The sequence below is a fragment of the Pollicipes pollicipes genome, unplaced genomic scaffold (genome assembly GCF_011947565.3).
Source record: "Pollicipes pollicipes isolate AB1234 unplaced genomic scaffold, Ppol_2.1 Scaffold_7231;HRSCAF=8579_pilon_pilon_pilon, whole genome shotgun sequence".
Classification (NCBI taxonomy): Eukaryota; Metazoa; Arthropoda; class Thecostraca; order Pollicipedomorpha; family Pollicipedidae; genus Pollicipes; species Pollicipes pollicipes.
The window spans coordinates 30,726,304-30,745,841 of record NW_023597034.1 but is presented as its reverse complement, the minus strand read 5'-3'; the positions used below and the strand labels follow the sequence as shown (position 1 = coordinate 30,745,841).

The following is a 19,538-nucleotide window of genomic DNA, read 5'->3' as shown; positions in this document are numbered from 1 at the left end:
GTACTGGATAAGTGACGTCATAGTGCGAGCGTCACTTACTTTGACAGCACACCATGTTTCATGGTGGGCTTACGCGCTAGTGACAAGCAAGGTCTTAGACACGCCAGGAAAGGCCGAGCCGAGGCTACATCACACACTCTATGGGACGACTATGTCCTGTTTTTTAGATCAACATGTAACTGGCTAGACCACGATAAATTGAATTGTTTTGAGGGAAGTGTTGAATGCAGTCATTTGTTGATATATGATGAGAATCAGCATCTCAAATCGCAGTCAACCCTACCTGGAACGCTGCCATTGGGCACGTTGGGCAGGATTGGGCGCGACATTGCTCGAGACGGAAATAGGGCTTGAAACCGGCGAATATTGGAATACGATCAAACGGGTTCATGGGAAATGAAGCTGTTTCTGATGCCCAAGTGCAGGTGGCTTGTCAAAGGAAGCATATAAGGCAACTATCCCCAACAACCTCACTTGTACCAACCTCATCTAAACCGATTCCGAAATCCACGGTACTTGAGTTTAGAAGGATTTTGGGTGAGAACAACACAAAGGCCTCTGGTCGCAGGCCAGCCAACCTGTTGGTTTCTTGTTTGATCCTCCGGTTGATAAAAATATGGTGCAAAATTATCGCCATGTGCCCAAATTAGCACACCCATCTTGCAAATATGCCCCACCCCACCCGCTTCCTCGCTGGGACGGTCGAAGGAGACCGTGCTCCGACCTTGCTCCCCTCTCCCTCGCTGGTGACCGCTGCCGGTGGCAGGGGACAGTGGATGGAGGGTAGTTGGGCGTGACCGGGCTTCACGCTGACGTCCGGGCGCCGTCGGTCGACCCCTTGTTACCGGGCGCGCTTGGCGAGCCCGGCGCGACAAGGCAGCCAACCGGGTTTCTGGAGGAGACCTGGCGACCGTGCTAGCGGGGAGGCCCCCCACTGCCCCGAAGGCGTGTGGCAGCTCTCCCAGGCCGCTCAGGCCTGTGGAAAGGTCCGTCTAGTGTTCGTCCGCCGCCGCCGCTACCGAGGACCACGTCCTCGCCGGCGCCCTACGCGCTTAGAATGGGACGCCCGGAAAAGCTTAGCCCGCCGAGGCGTATGTTGCCATGAAATGGTGGTAGGCCCCGGATTGACTCAGGGACCCACCCGGTTTTATTAGGAGCCGATCCTAAAGGCATGACCGACATCCATGCCGGCCTCTGGCGATGCTGAGTTGTTTTTTTTTAAAGCCTCGCGGTATTTTAAAGCCTTCCCCCCCGCCCCCCCCCCCCCCCATTCAGTCAGCCTCTTTACAGTGGAACTGTAGAGGCGTGAGGTTAAGCATCCAGGACTCGCAGACAGTTTTAAGTGTGCACTGCCCCGGTAGCCTTGTGTCGCTAGGAGACAAAGCTGGCGCCTGGTACGACCTCCAGCCTGCAAGGGTGCGTTACCTTCCGGACTGACATGTCAACAGACACCGTTTCTCGCGGCGGCGTCCTGCTAGCTCTGCACCAGTGTGTCCACACAGCAACTAGTGTTAAGAACAGACTTGCCAGCCGTTGCAGCAATGGCGAAATGAAACCATCGCGCCATAGCTGTCTGCCCTGTCTACTTACGACCTGCGGCTCCGTTTCTATTTGCAGGACTTGGTTGCGTAATCTCCCAACTCCCTTCCCCTGTGCTGATTTTAGGCAATTTTGATGCACATCACGCTGTGCGTGCGTGGGAAGGGCTTCCATGGACACTCGTGGTAAGTTATGTGACGTTGTTGTACGTGACTAAGGTTTATGTGTTTTAATCACAGGAACAGGGACGCATTTTACACTGCCATCAGAACGATCGTCAGCGTTAGACCTAAGCATCTGCAGTCCGCAGTTTATAATACACTTCCCTTGGGATGCGTCAGTAGGCCCCTCGCGGGTGACCATGTTCCGGTCTAGATCCATTACCGTGATGGTGCTGTTCTTCCGGTGGAACTCAAAGAAGGCGGACTGGAGCGGATTTGGGACCCGCCTGGATGAATTATTTTCTCGCGATGTCGACCCTGTGAGCCTGACTGCGGAAGATTTTACGCCTTTTGTTTTGAGCGCGGCGAAAGGATGCACTCCGCGTACCTATGGTTCCTTCGTCGCACCTCTGTACCTTAGTTGAACGACGGTTACTGCGACGCTTTTCGCGCGCGTCCGAGAGATTTTAGGACTTTACCAGTACGGCAATGAACTAAACCTCGTGGTCTTCAGGCGAGTCGGCGAGGCTGCGCGCCGCACTGTGCGAGGGGCGAAATGTACGTGATGACGCAGCTACGTCAGCTCACTGAATTTTCAATGCCGAGGTCGCACGTCGGGGTCCGTATTAAAAGAATCGTCGCGTTGTACCCATTATTTTCATTTCCCGTACCGCTAGCATTTAATGAGGACATCACGCGCCATAGCGATGTCTTGCAGACCATTGGGGTCCCTGTGCGGTCAGAGAGCCACGATGAGTGTCGCTAGGGACCGTCTTTCTTCATGGAGGATGTTGGTAATGGATGTCTGCTTGTGTACAATGTTTACCTTGTCAAACCGGTGCCGAAATGACACTTTCGACCCACGGCTGCTTTGCGATGCAGGGAACGATGTGAACCTTTGGAAGTCATCTTTTTATACAGGTGACATACTGACGTACAAGTATTTTATCGTGACGGAACTTCAAGCGGCCATTCGCCCACTGCGTAGTGTTGCGGAAGGACCCGACTTCCTCCACAGTAACATGCTACGGCAGTTTCCTTCCCGTGCACTGCGAGCGCTGCTGGCACTTTTCAGCTGGTTATGGGAGACGAGAATGGGTGATTATCCTGTTGCGGGAGTCAGGAACAGTGCGTGGATGGTGTGGGTCCAATGGTGGCCAGATGACCGTTTCATTTGCTACAGCGTGTCCGTCTTTGTTTCGCAGGGCGTACGTGCCAACCCAGTCCAATGTGATAGAGTACGGCGAGAGCGACGCGGACGTGGGTGAGCGCGAGTGGTACTTCAAAGCGGCCGACGCCGACAAACAGGACCGACAGGGACCGTACAGCTTCAAGGAGGTCAGTAGGGATACAGGGGTCAAGGGGGTCAGTAGGGACACAGGAGTCAAGGAGGTCAGTAGGGACACAGGGGTCAGGGAGGTCAGTAGGACACAGGGGTCAAGGAGGTCAGTAGGGACACAGGGGCCAAGGAGGTCAGTAGGGACACAGGGGTCAGGGATGTCAGTGGTCAGAGTGCCGGGTCGAGGGCCGGTAGGGACACCGCATCTCCGGGAGCAAGGAGTCATGGTGCTCCATCTGCGGTCAAAGAGCTACGATGGGCATCGCCAGGGACCGTCTATCTTCATGGATGCTGTTGGTTATTGATGTCCGCTTGTGTACAATGTTTACCGGGGGGACCAGGGTGCTAACGTCTTTCTCACCGTGACTGGGCGGGCCGGCGGGGGCGGCCACCGCCATGGCCGGAGGCCCTTCCCCGGCGCCGTCCACAGCCGGTGCCGCCGCTGCACGTGCTCACCGCCGGCGCCGCCGGGGCCGCTCCCAGTCTGACGCCAGTCCCGCCGTGCCGCAGATGCGCGCTTTCTGGGAGGACGGCACGCTGACGGCCCGCTCGCGCTGCTGGGCGCAGGGCATGGACGGCTGGCGCAGCTTGCAGGCTGTGCCGCAGCTGCGCTGGACGCTCTGCGCCACCGGCCAGGCGGTGCTCAACGAGACGGACATGGCCGTCACCATCCTCAACATCTTCATCACCATGTGCCACTACTACCCCAGTCGGTACGGCGGCGCCCACTGCTCGCGCCGCTGCCCGGGTGCTGTGTTGGTTGGGGCCGGGGGTGTGCCAGTGTGCTGTGAATGGGAGGGGGAGGGGGCGGCCAAAGCGACGGCAACCGCGGCTTGTCTGCACAACGCGCAGGCGCGGGCGCCGACATGACGCATTTCCAGCGTTGACGGGCGTTGATGGGGCGGCGCGTGCGGCCGGCGGCCGCAGGCTGGCGTCCGCCCGCGGTCCGCAAGCCGGCCGAGCGGCGCAGTGGAGGTCCGCGCGTCAGATGACGCCCACCCGGCCGCCGCCAGGGACGCGCGCGGCTCTGTGATCCGACCGCTGCCGCGCGTGAAGCGGCTGCTGAGCGACCCCGGCTGCCTGCCGCACATCGTGCAGCTGCTGCTCACGTTCGACCCCATCCTGGTGGAGAAGGTGGCCACGCTGCTCACCGACGTCGTCCGGGTACGCTCCGGCTGGGACGCCGGCGAGTGCGGCAGCCACGCGGTGACGGCCACAGTCACGGGCCGGTGCAGTCAGTCGGTCTCTCAGTGTACAGTCGCGGCGTGTGTGTACGCGGAGGATGCGGCATATTACTGCGTGTATCACAAGGTAAATAATGCACTTATGTGGAGAAGTTCATGCTTGCCTGACCGAGAAATTGAAGTTGAATGAAATCTTTCGTTGTTGGCAACATTCTGGGGGAGGTGATTGCTGGGCTGCTTTTATTCGTCCGTTCATCGGGCTTTCCATCAAGGCTTTCGCCTTGCCTCCAGGACAACCCGGTGCTGTCGAAAATGTACCTGACGGGTGTCTACTTCTTCATCCTGATGTACACGGGCTCGAACGTGCTGCCGATCGCCAAGTTCCTGCAGCTGACGCACATCAGCCAGGCGTTCCGGTCCGAGGAGGTGAGCGGGCGCTGTACCTGACGTCACGCGCGCTGACGTCACTCGGCACGTCGACGCCCCGCTGCTGTTGGGAGGCCGCGACGCGCCCTCGATGGCGGAGTGGGGAGGTCCACACGCTGGTGATGTCTCTGGCTGTGCCTGGGGGAGGGGGAAGGGGCGATCGCTGCCTGAGCAGGCGGGACAGGCGAGGGGGAGGGTGCGAGCGGGGACAACGGGATGCAGTTCCCCGCGCGTGTGTCTGCGCTCCGCCCCCTGACCGGCCGCCCCCCGCGCGTGTGTCTGCGCTCCGCCCACTGACCGGCGGCCCCCCGCGCGTGTGCGCCCAGAGCGGTAGTGACCTGATGCAACGCAGCGTGCTGGGCCAGCTGGTGCCCGAGGCGATGGTGTGCTACCTGCACAACTACGGCGCAGAGAAGTTCGCCCACATCTACCTGGGCGAGTTCGACACGCCGGAAGTGATCTGGAATAACGAGATGAGGTGAGCGGGCGCGCCGGACGCGCGCTGGCCGTGCGGGCAGGCGGGCGGCGCGGGAGCGGCCTAGTCCTGGGTTGTGCTGTCACGACGTTGGTCGAGTTCGCTTCGGCGGCGGTAATCGGGCTTCCGTCTAGAAGCGGATGCGTGCAAGCGCCAGCGTTCGCTTCGTAGCGCGGTCCGACATGTTTTGTGTGGAAGTCGCTGCGGGTCAGCTGGAAGCCGGGCCGGTGTCGAAGGCGCGGCGCCCCGTCCCGCCCGCTGCTGACGGAGCCGGGCCGGCGTCAGAGGCGCGGCGCCCCGTCCCGCCCGCTCCTGACGGGGCCGGGCCGGCGTCGGAGGCGCGGCGCCCCGTCCCGCCCGCTGCTGACGGAGCCGGGCCGGCGTCGGAGGCGCGGCGCCCCGTCCCGCCCGCTGCTGACGGGGCCGGGCCGGCGTCGGAGGCGCGGCGCCCCGTCCCGCCCGCTCCTGACGGGGCCGGGCCGGCGTCGGAGGCGCGGCGCCCCGTCCCGCCCGCTGCTGACGGAGCCGGGCCGGCGTCGGAGGCGCGGCGCCCCGTCCTCCCCGCTGCTGACTGATCCGGGCCGGCGTCGGAGGCGCGGCGCCCCGTCGTCCCCTCCCGTCCTGCTGACCGCGTGTCCTCGCCGCTGACCCAGGAAGATGATGATCGGCCGGATCGCCGCGCACCTGGCCGACTTCTCGCCGCGGCTGCGCTCCAACACGCGCGCCATCTACCAGTACTGCCCGATGCCGCACGTGACGTACCCGCAGCTGGAGCGCGAGCTCTTCTGCAGCATCTTCTACCTGCGCCACCTGTGCGACACGGCCAAGTTCCCCGACTGGCCCATCAAGGATCCGGTGAGGCGGCCCGACCCGCGCGCGCCTGACTTGGCGGGAGCAGCGGTGCCTCGGTGGTGGTGGACCGTCGTAGTTCATTGTTCACGGAATCACTGAGTCGCTGAGTCAGTGAATGTTATGAATGTCTGTTGATGTCGTATGAACAAAGTGGCATGACCTGCTATCCATGCGTGCTAGCAGAACAGTCACACACACACGCACACATACACATGCATACACAATCACTCAGATTCGTATCCGGTGTGTGCGTCACCCCCACCCTCTCCGCCTGTCTGACGGGCGCTCTGTCGCCCGCCAGGTGGCGCTGCTCAAGGACGTGCTGCTCGCCTGGAAGCGCGAAGTGGAGAAGAAGCCCCCCAGCATGTCGGTGGACGAGGCGCTGGCCGTGCTGGGCCTGGAGCCAGGCCGCGCGCACGAGCAGAACAACGTGCGCAAGGCCTACTTCCGGCTGGCGCAGAAGTACCACCCGGACAAGAACCCCGACGGCAGGGTAGGTGGGGGAGACACCGTATGATGCACACCACCCGGGGAGACGCTGACGGCGGGGTGGATGGGAAGGAAGCGGCACCGAGGTGCCGCCTGGACGGCAGAGCAAGTGCTGAGTGAAGGGACCGGCGCAAAGTGTGTAAACGAATGAACGGATGAACGCTCGAAGATTAACGTGGGGGGGGGGGGGGGAGGGGGGCATGGGGCGTGACGCACCGCTGGCTTATGTGTGGATTGATGCAGGCAAATAGAGAGCGTGACCAGAGAACGTCTCTCGCTTGACGCAGCTTCTGAACTTCGAACTTGTCCACCACACAGCCGCAGGCAGGTGGCGGGGCCTGGTGACCTGCCGCCGTCTCCCCGTGCTGCCCTTCTGCGGGGTGTGTCGCGGCCGCCGGTCGGCGCCGGTCGGCCGGCCGGTCAGCGGTGGTTCTCAGCGCGCCTCGGCCGCCCCCAGGACAAGTTCGAGGACGTGAACCGGGCGTACGAGTTCCTCTGCAGCCGGTCGGCGCGCACCGTGGACGGGCCCGACCCGCACAACATCGTGCTCATCCTGCGCGCGCAGAGCATCCTCTTCTCGCGCTACGGAGACGGTGGGTGGCCGGCCGCCGGCCAGCCCACCGCTAACGTGTCCGTTTTGCGTTTTGCCAACATCGTCCACGGTGTTAGCCGTGTTAGCCGTGCTCGTTGAAGTTCACCCATACGCTTGTGGTTACCTCATTGCATTTCGCAGTCATGCTAATGTGCGCTGATGTCTGTGCAGATGCTAAGGATGGGTATACTGTTGTTCGAACATTTGCCGTATCATTCGGCTCGGTGGGACGTTACGTGTGCTGACTTCTGCAGAGCTCCGGCCGTATAAGTACGCCGGCTACCCGATGCTGGTGACCACCATCCGCATGGAGACGGAGGACGACCAGCTGTTCAGCAAGTCTGCGCCTCTGCTGGCCGCCGCCACCGAGGTGGCCTACTACACGGTCCGCTGTTCGGCACTCAACGCCGAGGAGCTGCGGCGGGAGCGAGGGCTCGAGGTACGGCGAGGCCTGGTCCGGCGGCACGGCGGCCGGCCCGAGTAGGGGCCGCTCCGATCGCCGTCTGGCGGCATCGCTTCAGCACGCACGCCACCAGTGGAGGCCGGGCCAGCCGCTGTGTGGTGTTACATGCCTTCCTCTGTGCACAGCCGATAACATCGGCCTACACCCGGCGCTGTTCGGTGCTGTGTGATTTGACCTACCCTCGCCCGTCCGCAGCTGCTGCAGTCGGCCTACAGCCGGTGCTGTGTGGTCTGACCTGCCCTCGCCCGTCCGCAGTTGCTGCAGTCGGCCTACAGCCGGTGCTGTTCGGCGCCGTGTGGTCTGACCTGCCCTCGCCCGTCCGCAGCTGCTGCAGTCGGCCTACAGCCGGTGCTGCTCAGTGCTGTCCAAGTCGTCGCGACCGGATGACGTGGCCGTGCAGGTGTGCTCGCACGTGTCTCGCTGCTACACGGTGGCCGCCCAGTTCCAGCAGTGCCGCGACAAGCTGATCGAGATGCCACAGATCATCCAGGACCTCTGCCGCATACTCTACTACAAGGTAGGACTCGTGTGCGACCCAGCGCGTTACACGAGGTTTGCAGCTGGGTGGGCGGTGGGGTCGCGGCGGTTCGGATTCGCTTGCTTGTTACCTAATGGCAATAGGCCATTCAACCGGCAGAGTGGGCCGTGAGGGTGAAGGTCATCAGCATTGTATTAGTTGATTCCGCGTGACTTGGAGCCCTTTTGCGGCCTGACCTGAGCTGACCTGACAGCGGCTGACCCGGCACTGCGCGATCTCCGCCGAGTGTACCAACTGACCTGAACTGACCTGGCAGCGGCTGACCCGGCTCTGCGTGATCGGCGTGGAGTGCGTGTCGGCGTTTGCGGCCGACTCGATCCTGCAGCTGCACATGATGCAGGCCGGCGTGCTGTGGCACCTGCTGCTCTTCCTCTTCTACTACGACTTCACGCTGGACGAGGGCGGCGTCGAGAAGACTGAGAGCACCAACCAGCAGGTCAGGGGCGGGGCGGGCGCAAGGACCCGGCGGGGACGACCGGGAACGGTGGAGACGCGGTGCTGGACAGTGTCAAAGCGTCGTGTCAGGCTTGTGGCTGTGTCACTGTCTCTCACAAGAAGCGCGGTGCTGAACGGCGTACGGTCCTCATTGCCACGCGTATGTACACCGAGTCTGATCGTCTTGTGGTGTTTGCTGACTGTTTTGTGCGTCATGGTTCTGACTGGCATTGTGTGCGAATGGTGTGCATACACGTGTGTACGTGTGCGTCCGTGCGCGCGTGCGTGGGTGGCTGTCGGAAGTGACCGCCGTTTACGTGGTGTCGAGTTTGACAGCTGTGTAGGGCTGGGTCTGACCATGTCATGTCGCTGTGCGTGCGTGCGTGCGTGCGTGCGTGCGTGGGCATGACTGCCCTGTAGCGGCCGCGGCCGTCAGCCGCCGGCGGCCGATCTGACGCCGCGGATCGGCCGGCAGGAGGCGGCCAACACGCTGGCCAAGAAGTCGCTGCTGGCGCTGGCGCGGCTCTCCGGCTACCTGACGGGCGACGACGAAACGCCACCCAACCGCGCCATCGACGCCGCGCTCCAGGCCATGCTCACGCCCCACGTGGTGCACCTGCTGCGCCAGTACAAAATGAACGAGGTGAGGCTCGCCGGCCTCCCCACGCTGTCGGGCACCGCTGTCGCCCGGAGGCAGGGTGGCATGTGTTCCGTTGTTCCACAGCACAACAGGCGTGTTTGAGGCAAGTTTGGTGCCACAATTCGAAGAGATTGGGGTTGAAACTGACGTAGCGTTGTGGGGTGCCTGATGCCACAGATGAAAGTGCGTCGGTGGGGATTATCTGAGTGATATTTCAAGCAGGTCTGGAGGAAACCCGTAAATGACGTGCCAGTTCTAAACATCGGGTAGTCTGTCCGGTGGGGTCACATTAGTGCCATGACGGGTCCCAGCTATGTGACTCCACTCCTGCTGTCCGACACTGTTGTGACTCCCCTCCCTCTCCCTGACACTGCTGTGCCGCTCCCCCTCCCTACCCGACACCGCTGTGGCCGCTCCTGCAGCCCGACGGTGCTGCAAGTCCACGCGGTCTGGCCGGAGCCGGCACACGCTCGAATGTCGTGTGTCGCCAGGTGCTGAAGCTGCTCAACAGCAACACAGAGAATCCGTACATCATCTGGGACAACAGCACTCGGTCGGAGCTGCGCGAGTTCCTGAAGGAGCAGCAGACGAGCAAGATCCGCACCGGGGAGAGCGACCCCAACTTCGGCGCCGAGTTCTGCTTCTCCGCCCACAAGGACGAGCTGGTGGTCGGCAACGTCTTCGTCCGCATCTACAACCAGCAGCCGTCCTTCGCGCTGGAGGTGCGGTCGGTGGTGCAAAGTCGTGGGCTAGCTGCTGGCTATCTGTTGTCGGTGACGGCTCGTAGGCGGCGCAGACTTCACTGTTGTGATGATGCGTGCTTGCAGGCCAGATACGGGTGTGGATGCGGCTTTGTATGGCTTTGGTGTGCCCCGCCGCCTTCTTCCTCCACGCTCGTCTGGGCACTGACTATGGCAGTCAAAGCGCAAAACCGAGAAAACGAATAAGGGGAAGCTGTGCATGTAGCGCCGCTAGTCTGTGGCTCTTAGCGAATTTCATTAGGCGTCATCGTGGCATCGTACACCAATTCCCGTGATGTAATAGATGTGTTACTACCAAAATGTGCACCGCCTGGACAGTCCTTGGCCGCAATCCAGCGCGGGCCTTCGAGATGGGTTGGTGCGGAAACCTGTTCAGCGTCCACCCCCACCTCTCCCGGCCGAGGGAAGCCCCCAGCGCCGGCAGAAAGCTGGGGCGAGTGGCATCCCCGATGCGGGCTCTAACTGCCGACCGGCATCCGCGCGCCGCAGAACCCCAAGGGTCTGGCGATCGACCTGCTGGACTTCATCGGCTCGCTGACGCAGTACCTGCACAGTCTGCAGTCGCTGGCGGCGGCGCCGGCCGACGCCAGCGACGCCGGCGGCAGCAAAGTGAAACACGCCGAGATGGCGCTCGAGGCGCTCGCCAACGTCATTCAGAACAACCCCGGTACGTCAATGGGAAGCGGAGGCTGGGTGGGAATGTGCTGGTGTTGTGTGGGGTTGTGCGTGTGTCTCGGATAGGGTGTATTTGAGCTGTATGGGGTGGATATGCTGTTTAGGGTGTGTGTCACATGGGGTGCATGCTGTACAGAGGGGCTGTATGATGATATGGGGTGTGTGCGACCTGTTGTTCTTGGCTTTTCCTCCATATAGTGTACGCTGGTGGAGTGTGCCGAGCGCCGAAAGTCCTTTCATCACGTGTTTTTACGCCTACATATCATATGTGTCACAATCACAATGCATCACAATGTTGCGTTATGGCATACACTATGATGGTCATTCACTCACAGACTCGGAGACATCTTTAAGTCGTTCAGACACTTGTCAGTTCATCAGTTTGTGGTGTTGACAAAGACATTATTGAACAATCCAGCTCGGAAACCATAGGTCGGATTCATGCTAGATTCATTCACAGGGGGAATCATTTGCCACCGATATATTCGCTCATCGTTGCCGGTATTCTTGTGTACATTCAGTTGAGCACAGGAGTCTCACGCTATGCAGCAGAGCTGCTGCGGTGGTGTGCCACACCTCTCCGGGCGTGATGACTCCCTCTCAGTGTGACATGCCTTCGAGGTGCTCCCCTTCTGCCACTGACGCGGCGGTGACGCCTCTCCGGGGGTGTGGTGACTCCATCTCAGTGTGGCGTGCCTCCGAGGTGCTCCCCTTCTGTCACTGACGCGGCGGCGACGCCCCTCCGGGGGTGTGGTGACTCCCTCTCAGTGTGACGTGCCTCTGAGGTGCTCCCCTTCGGCCACTGACGCGGCGGTGTGACACTTTCAGCCGAGCGTCGCGAGCTAGGTGAGCCGGGGTCGCATGCGGCACGTGTCCGTGACTCGCATGTCGCCGCCGGCGCCGTCCGGCTCAGGCGGCACGCCGCGAGCCAGCGGTGGCCGGTGCTCGTGTTCCGTACCGGGTCACCAGCCGCTGGCAGGGAACGGTGCGGTCACTTCGATAGGCGGCCGCGCTGCTGCGGCCAGCTCGAACGTGTCTTCGTAGGCGGGCGTGCTGTCTTGGATATGGTTGGGATTCGCCGGTAGCTATTGAATGCTTCTGTTTCTGGCGCATGTGGCATGTAGCCGTGTAGCGCATCGCCTTTCCCATCCCCACCCAGATTCGATAAAACGCTGGAATCGATAGGCAGCAGCATGTCTCATGTGCATGGCTGGTCGTACCGGCGGATGTGGAGGCTCGCTTCGCGCTGCTCGCCCGGCCGCCGCCGACCAGCCGGCCGTCGCACAGCGCCCCGCCGCGGCATGGGCATGGCATGCCGGTTCAGCGGCGCTCCCCCGGCCCCGCGCCGGCGCGCTGCTCGCGGTGACGCCACCGCCGGTGACGGCCAGGGGCCGCCCGGCGCGTGTCGGCCAGCGGCGGCGGCACCAGTCGACGTCCGGCCGCCGGGCGTGCCGCTCGAGCCGGCCGCTCTCGCCGGCTCGGCGGGACGCGGCGCGCGGCTGGCGTCTCTGACTGGCGCTGCGTTACAGGCGTGGAGTTCCAGTGCATCGGCCACTTCGGCCTGCTGTTCGGCCTGCTCCGGCTGGAGGGCATGACCGGCGTCCAGCAGCGGACGCTGAACGTCATCACGTGCGTCACGGGCAACCAGGTACGGGACCTCACCGGCAGCCGACGGCAGACCTGGGCTGGGTGGGTGTGGATTGACTAAGCTGCTCGTCTCGGAAGCCAAAGGTCCGGGGTTCGATTCCTGCGTTGCCCGCCCATCCTGCTAGGGTGAAAGGCAGGCGACCCCAGGTAGCCTCAGCAGCCGAGTGTGTCGTAAAGCCCCAATGATATTTTGTGGCAGGAACAACCTCAGGCTGGTGGCAACGTGCCTGGTAGGCGATGCTGCATCGTGAGCTGATGTTTCGCGAGTCGGGTAGGCTTTTACGCGCTGTATGGCATGATCTTTGATTCTCGCTTGGTATCACCGGAGGACACCACGCCCACCCTGCCTGAGGGCCTGCTCAGGTCTGCAAAAGAGCCATACGTGAATGTTTTCTCGTGTGCTGGCGGCGTGTGACTTGTGAAGCCCTGACGGATGGGCGCTGTATGACCGTGCAGTCGATGTGCCCTAAAGGCCAAATAACCAACCAACTGTGACATCTGCCCTAACTTGTGACCTCATCGTCGTCCTGTGACCCAATAGTTGATCTGTGACCCCGTCGTTGCCCTGTGACATCCTGCCCTGACCCCTGACCTCGCCACACCGTGCGTCGCCGTGCCGCGGCCGCTGACCTAAGACGCCGCCGTTGCCACGGCAGGAGTGCGTCAGCGACATCGCCGCCTCGGAGGTGGTGACGTCGCTGCTGCTGCTGCTGCACACGCTGCCGGCGGCGCTGCCGCAGACGCTCGACACCCTGCACGCGCTCATGTCCAACACCAAGATCGTCAAGGAGGGCATGAACCGCGGTGAGGCGCCAGAGCGGCTGCCGCGGCTCTGGCCAGGGCCATGCCGGACGGGGAGCAGTCGGCACGGCGTCTGCGCTGTTGGCTCTGACTCGGCGTGTGTGCAGCTCTGTGGCAGACTGGCGTCCATGCCGTAAATAAGGGGCCTCAGTCGGGACCGGCTGATGGGATTTGCTCGTTTGTGTGGACTGGTGTGCGGCCGTGTTCTCGGGACTTCGGCTTTTTGACATATTGTGGCGATACAAACGGCAATCGGGCATTGCACGTTATCGTACAGAACCCAAACCATGGCGTCTCCCTGGCTGTGGACAGAGGCCATCAGAGGGCTGCAGGGGTTGCTCGGAGCCGTGCCTTGAAAACAATCTCATAGCGACGTAGCGGCGTCTTTGCCCTGGCGGAGCGTGTTCTGTCGGTCTGTTGATTTTCCTCGTCTCGTACAGTGAATACGAACTAACAGGTCGGTGTTCCGAACCGCTCAAGCTTGGTGATGGGCCATTGTCAGGTGCCGTGATATACCTTCTGGACCTGTTCTGCAACGCCACCCATCCGGATGTTCGAAACAAGACCGCCGAACTGCTGGCGAAGATGCTCTCCGACAAACTGGTCGGGCCCAAGGTGAGACAGGAGGCGGACGTTCCAGCTGGTTGTCATGGTCGTGATCGCCAGTAGCAAACCCAGGATGTCACGTCGTCACGTGACATCTGGTGCTGTGATTCGAGACTGTCATCTCCACTCCTTCCATTAGCGAAGCACTCGGGTAGTTCTGCACCAGACAAAAACAAGTTGTTCGGCTCTCGTCGCAACCTTCCGCAGCTCAGCCGAAGAACGGCGTATGGTTTTGGTCCCACTTCAGCTCACCGGCCTCCTCTCGTTTGTCGTCCTTTGATCGCCTGACCCACCGTCCTCCGCGTGACGGGGCCGAGCCCGTCACAGCGGCTGGGGATCGTCCTGCCGCCGCCCCGTGGCTTGGCGGCGCGCCTCAGCCGGCGCCGCGCTGCCGCCAGGTGCGCCTCACGCTGCTGCGCTTCCTGCCGCCGCTCTACATGGACGCCATGCGTGACTCGCCCGAGAGCAGCGTGCACATGTTCGAGTCGGTCCAGGAGAACCCCGAGCTCATCTGGAACGACGAGGCGCGCGAGAAGATCTGCGACACCGTGCGCCGGCTCAAAGTGGCGTGAGTGAGCCGGCGGCCGGTCTGGCGCCCACGGAGAAGCCTGCGGACAAAGTTTCGTGACCTTGATGCATACCGGGTGACCATTGTGCAGTAATCCGCAGCGCGGTCGTACTCTCAGGGCAATGTCGTCGTCTATGTCTGCAGTCACGCACATGACAGCGTACCCCCTCGCCGTCAGGTTCTACCAGAAGCAGCGGTCAGACCCGAACGCGGCCTGGAAGCTGCCAGATGACTTCTCCGTGCAGTTCACGAATGTGCAGGTGAGCGGGCAGGTCGGCGGAGATGCACGGCTCGCCGTCAGCTGATCTGTAAATAACCGCCACGGAGCCGCTCCGCGATCGCGCGCCAGACCTCTGAAAGCGCCTCTGCGAAGCCTCAGTGCACTGATCGTGTTGTTGTGGCTGGTGACGGTGCGGAAGTCGCCTGGTGCGGACCTCCTGGCCTCCTCGCTCCCGTTGGCGGGGCGACCGGTCCCGTGCAGCTGGCGTTACGAGCTCGGCCGCGGTCGGGGGCGCCCCTGAGCTCGGCCGCAGTCGGCGGCGCTCCTGGCGGCGCTCCTGAGCCCGGCCGGCCGGCCTGAGCGCCCCCTCCGCCCTGCCGCAGGGCGAGGTGGTGGTGGGCGGCGTGTTCCTGCGGCTCTTCATCGCCAACCCCGGCTGGGTGCTGCGCCGGCCCAAGGAGTTCCTCACCGAGCTGCTGGACACGGGCCTGACGCTGATGCAGCAGGCGCCGCCGGACACCGATACGCTCGAGATGGTGGCCACGGCCACTGTCCAGCTGCTGCACGCCCAGCCCGCCCTGCTGGACGCCGTGCCGGCCCAGGTGCGTCTCGGTCGCCGTCCGCGCCGAGTACCGCGGTTTCAGGGGGCGGGGGTGTGTCGCCTCCTCCCCCCCCCCCCCTTACAGTGTTGGTGTGTGACGCCGGGGAGCGGGAGGCGCAGATGTGGGCCTCCCTTCCCCCTCCCCTCCCCCTTATCCGTGTATAACACTGGGAGGGCCAGGTGTGCGCCTGCCCTCCCCCCTCCCCCAGTGTCCGTGTGTAACACCGGAACGGCGGGAGGAGCGGTGATGTGCCGTCCGCAGCAGCGCCAGTGCCGGCCGGCGGCGGCGCCGTGCGGCCGTGCCGAGGCGCGGTGGCCTGACTGCCGGCGGTCCGCGGTCGCCGCTGACCAGCGCGGCCGGGCACCCCGCCATGACCCGACTTCTCTGCGGCGACAGGGCCACATCCCGCGCCTGTTCAAGGCCATGACGGCACGGAACGACGGTGTGCTGCGGGCCTGCCTGCTGATCGTCCACCAGCTGGCCGACAACGAGGTCAGTGGGAGCTGGGCATCGCTCGAAGCTCAGAACACGGGGGAGGTCAGGGAGTCGGGAGATATGACCCGATGAGGGACGCCGCACTGCGGAGGGATCAGCTGGGTGGTGGGAGGGCAGGATGTCATCAGATCCAGTAGGTAGCGATGACAGCTACGCTCAACATGGCGGCGGCGAATAGGTGTTAGAGGGAGGGCTTGGGCTACTATGCTCCGTTCCTGTGGTGAGAGTGCCTGATATGACCCGAGGTTCGTTATCTGTCGAGCACGCCGTGACACGAGCTCTGGCGTCACCAGCTACCCCTTGGCAATGTCCGTGACCAAGGCTGCATGGGCACCGCTCTCTGTCCGTCCGCCCGTGCCCATCCGTCTGTCTGTCTGTCTGTCCGTCTGTCTGTCCGTCTGCCCATGGCTGTCTGTCTGTCCGTCTGTCTGCCCGCCTGTCCGTCCGTCCGTCTGTGTCCATCTGTCCGTCTGCCCGTATCCTCCTCTGTCTGTCCGTCTGTCTGCCCGTCTGTCCGTCCGTCTGTCTGTGTCCATCTGTCCGTCTGCCCGTATCCTTCTCTGTCTGCCTGTCGGTCTGCCCGTGCCCGTCCGTCCGTCTGTCCTCTGCCCGGTCCCGGCCGGTACCGACGCCGCCGCGCCGCCCTCGGCAGGCGTGCTCCCGCAGCATCGGCCAGGCCGACTGCATCAGCCCGCTGGTGCACGCCATGAGGACGCGCCGCGACATGGTGGGCGTGGCCTGCGACACTCTGTACCGGCTGTTCTCGCGCGACCACGAGCCGCTCGTGCAGCAGGCGCTCGACGCCCGGCTGGTGCAGTACCTGCTCACGCTGCTAGATGGCAGGTGCGTCGCTGCTGGCGGTGCCGGGTCATCCGGTGGAGTGTCGCATGCGCTTTGAATACGCGGAGACGTTCGGCGGCGTTGGTAAGTAAGCGATGCGGTGTGCAGTGGCTGATGTTTGTATTGCAGATGGTGGTTGTGTGTTGCTGCCCACCGCAGTCAGGTGGAATGTGGTGTGAATCGAAGATCATGCGGTTCAGAGACGACTTGGGTTGGACTGCGAACTCGGGCAAGCATAATGTCGCTTCTCCGCAGGCAGGGAATCGTGCCTGCTCCAAAGCTCCCAGCTGGCGTGCTCGGTCCAGAAGTGACGTGTACTCAGCCTGTCACGGGCCGTGGCTCTATGCCGTCAGACGGCTGACGCGTGCGTGGTTGGCCAGAGACGGGGCGGGCGAACGCTAACTCCGCCTGCTCTGTCCGGACCGCGTGGCTGACGCTGGCCGAGCGTGCCACAGGCTCGAGTCGGAGAACCCGGCGGCGGTGAAGGCGCAGATCGTGAAGGCGCTGAAGGCGATGACGCGCAGCCTGCAGCACGGCGAGCAGGTGTCGGCCATCCTGAACCGCTCCCAGGTGTGGCCCGAGTACCGCGACCAGAAGCACGACCTCTTCATCACCAGCACGCCGACGGCCGGCTACCTGACAGGTGGGTCGCTGATCGGGCTGCCGGCTACTCGCGCCGCCGCGGCCCCGGGCTGCTCGCGCTGCCGCGGGCTCCGGGCCGTTCGCGCCGTCGCGAACTCGGGGCTGCTCGCGCCGCCGCGGGCTCCGGGCCGTTCGTGCCACTGTGGACTCGGGGCTGCTCGCACCGCCGCGGGCTCCGGGCCGTTCGTGCCGCCGCGTGGTCTGGTGCCACAGTCGACAGACGCGTCTCGTGAAGACCCGTGGGGCCTCCGACGCCCTGTTCAGGCGCTTGCGGTTATTACGGTCGCTGCGGTCAGGGAATGGCGTCCACAACAGGGACTTAATGTCCTTGTTTACCAATCGAAGATTTTATCGGCAGATCGGGGCAAAAAGTCACATAAAACGACGCACCCCTGGGTGGGTACTTGAGTCGTGGTAGTCTTCCGGCCCCCGTCGCGAACGTGGCCCATATCTAATTTGGGTGCCGCCACTCCAGCGGGGCCCCCACGCGCCAATGTGCTCCCCATGCATTTTTAAAGGCCTGATCTCAGTGGATAATCTTGGAAGCTGCAGCTCGCCCTCGCCGCCACCCAGACTGGGTTGGTGTTTCGCCCGTGGCTCGCGCGGCATCGAGAGGGCCTCCGCTATGGACGGTTCTGCGGTCGTGAAAAAGTAATATGGTTTGCGCGCTGCGACTGAGTTTCGTGCGTGGATTTTCCTCCTGTGGAGTAAGGACACGCTCAAAATCGCAACCTTCAGTGGGGATAACGTGCGGCAAGTCGAATCGCTTTCTGTGTACAACTGACGCTGCACATAAGACGCCAGGTACCTAGACTCCTAATTGTTGTAAACGCGCCGCCGTGTGTCGCCTGCGATCACTGCGGCGGCTCCCCAGCGACCGCAGCGACCGCAGAACGGTGTCGTGCTCCGTAGCGTCGTGGCAGAGCTATGACGTCATGTACGATGTCAGGCAAATGCTGGGTGCTGATTGGTGTGGCCACAGTGACCGTAGGTGGTCATGACCAGTCCCAGCTCATCGTGGACGGACTTGCGGGCTGGTCGGCCGGCGTGGTGTTCCACTCGCTCGCCGGGGTAGGTGGAGGGCACACTCAGCACTGGCTTTAGGCCAGCTAGGTCCGCGGATATTTGCAGTGTTTACAGTCAGACCGCGATGTAACGTAAAGCGGCCACTGATTTGCCTGAGGGTAGTTGAAGCAATATTATAAAAGGACGTAGTCTATTCATGTAATAATAAAAGACTGGGTTCTTTCAGAGGAGAGGGCATCAGGAAAGGCCCTAATTAACCGGGGGCGTGGAACAGGAAAGGCTAGGACTTAATGGTTGCACTGGAACTAAACGATAGCAGCTCCGGATGTGCGTGTTTACGGGGACGAGACGTGATGTCAGACGCAGAAGTCAGCTGACGCTGGGGCTTATCAGCCCGAGTCGAGCAGACGGCGTCCGTTTCCCCAGAAATCGCCGAGACCCCGGCCATTAAACAGACATGGTGCCACTGGACGTGCGGGCTCATGTTTCGGTCATAGCTGTGTGCGGCGGCCGGCAGGTCGCGTGTCGTTCAGGGTCAGTTCGCTGGACTGGAAGACAAGGCGGGTTGGTGTGGAGGGCGTAACGGACGACCGTCCGACCGCGAGGCGCGGTAGCCAAAGCAGAGCCAGCTTGTTAAAGGCCGGGGCTCCCACTCTTCGGGCACATGCACTATTTTGTCTAATTCAATGCGGTGCACAAATTTTGATGGGGGTACGTAAGTTTCCGCGCGTTATAGTTATCAGTTTGTATGTCAGTGTTTAAATGGTCCGGTCTTCCAGTTTTATGCCAGTTTTTACCGTGATGCCGTTCTGAGTCATATCGTCTACCGCAACCGTATATTTCTCCGCGGCTGCCCCTCCCCCCCCGCCCCTCCCCCTCCCATTCCCTGTTCTGTGGACGCTGTACCCTGTGGTGAGGTGACCCCCGTCCAGCACGCGTGCCCTTACGGAGTGCGGCCCGTGGTGTCAGCCAACTGACCTCTCGCCGCCACCCAGGCGCGGCGCCCGGCGTGGCCGGCTACCTGACGTCCGGCAACGCCAAGCTGATGCCGGACGCGCCGCCCGACGTCGACCACGACGAGAGCCTCAACACCAGCGGTGGCCTGCTATAGCCGGCCGGCGTCCATGACAGCGGGCGGGGCGGCGGCCCCGGCCTGGCGGGACGGGGGCGTCGCGGACCGGCGCCGGTCGGCCGGCGCAGCGGGCGGAGCGGCGGCCCCGGCCCGGCTGAGTGGGGCCGGCGCCGCTTGGCCGACCCGCTCAGTGGTCCAGCTCGGACGCAGCGCCCACTCCGGAGCCCGCAGCTTTGTTACGTAGCACGCAGATGCATCATGATACTACAAGTGATATTTTATGTCCTTTATGGGTGCTGTTGTACGAGGTCGTCTGCATGGGTGGGTGGGTGGTCATCTGTAAGGCATACTCGGTTGCGGGTCCACGGCGGCGCTTGTGTCACGCCGCGTCGCCGCGGGCGACTGCCGGTGCTCCGAGCCCGCTTCTTCCGCGGCCGGCACGCCCATCGC

General features: G+C 62.9%; 1 protein-coding gene across 3 annotated transcripts in view; it reads left to right on the top strand.

Moving 5' to 3' along the window:
- Rme-8 (receptor mediated endocytosis 8) overlaps positions 1–19,150 on the top strand; it is a 76,367-nt gene extending 57,217 nt beyond the window's left edge. For 2 of the 3 annotated variants that reach the window (XM_037234571.1, XM_037234572.1), the window contains exons 21-45: positions 2,906–3,038; positions 3,550–3,752; positions 4,053–4,203; positions 4,515–4,649; positions 4,976–5,127; positions 5,778–5,979; positions 6,278–6,469; positions 6,923–7,058; positions 7,312–7,496; positions 7,846–8,037; positions 8,315–8,494; positions 8,969–9,136; positions 9,625–9,855; positions 10,384–10,561; positions 11,398–11,415; positions 12,099–12,217; positions 12,873–13,020; positions 13,520–13,632; positions 14,022–14,191; positions 14,370–14,451; positions 14,795–15,013; positions 15,410–15,505; positions 16,161–16,351; positions 16,804–16,991; positions 19,012–19,150. In XM_037234571.1, coding sequence (XP_037090466.1) covers positions 2,906–3,038; positions 3,550–3,752; positions 4,053–4,203; positions 4,515–4,649; positions 4,976–5,127; positions 5,778–5,979; positions 6,278–6,469; positions 6,923–7,058; positions 7,312–7,496; positions 7,846–8,037; positions 8,315–8,494; positions 8,969–9,136; positions 9,625–9,855; positions 10,384–10,561; positions 11,398–11,415; positions 12,099–12,217; positions 12,873–13,020; positions 13,520–13,632; positions 14,022–14,191; positions 14,370–14,451; positions 14,795–15,013; positions 15,410–15,505; positions 16,161–16,351; positions 16,804–16,991; positions 19,012–19,127 — 3,898 coding nt within the window. In that variant the 3' untranslated portion in view covers positions 19,128–19,150. The remainder of the gene's footprint in view (positions 1–2,905; positions 3,039–3,549; positions 3,753–4,052; positions 4,204–4,514; positions 4,650–4,975; positions 5,128–5,777; positions 5,980–6,277; positions 6,470–6,922; positions 7,059–7,311; positions 7,497–7,845; positions 8,038–8,314; positions 8,495–8,968; positions 9,137–9,624; positions 9,856–10,383; positions 10,562–11,397; positions 11,416–12,098; positions 12,218–12,872; positions 13,021–13,519; positions 13,633–14,021; positions 14,192–14,369; positions 14,452–14,794; positions 15,014–15,409; positions 15,506–16,160; positions 16,352–16,803; positions 16,992–19,011) is intronic. The other variant, XM_037234573.1, reaches the window with a different exon arrangement.
- Positions 19,151–19,538: the final 388 nt, after the last annotated feature.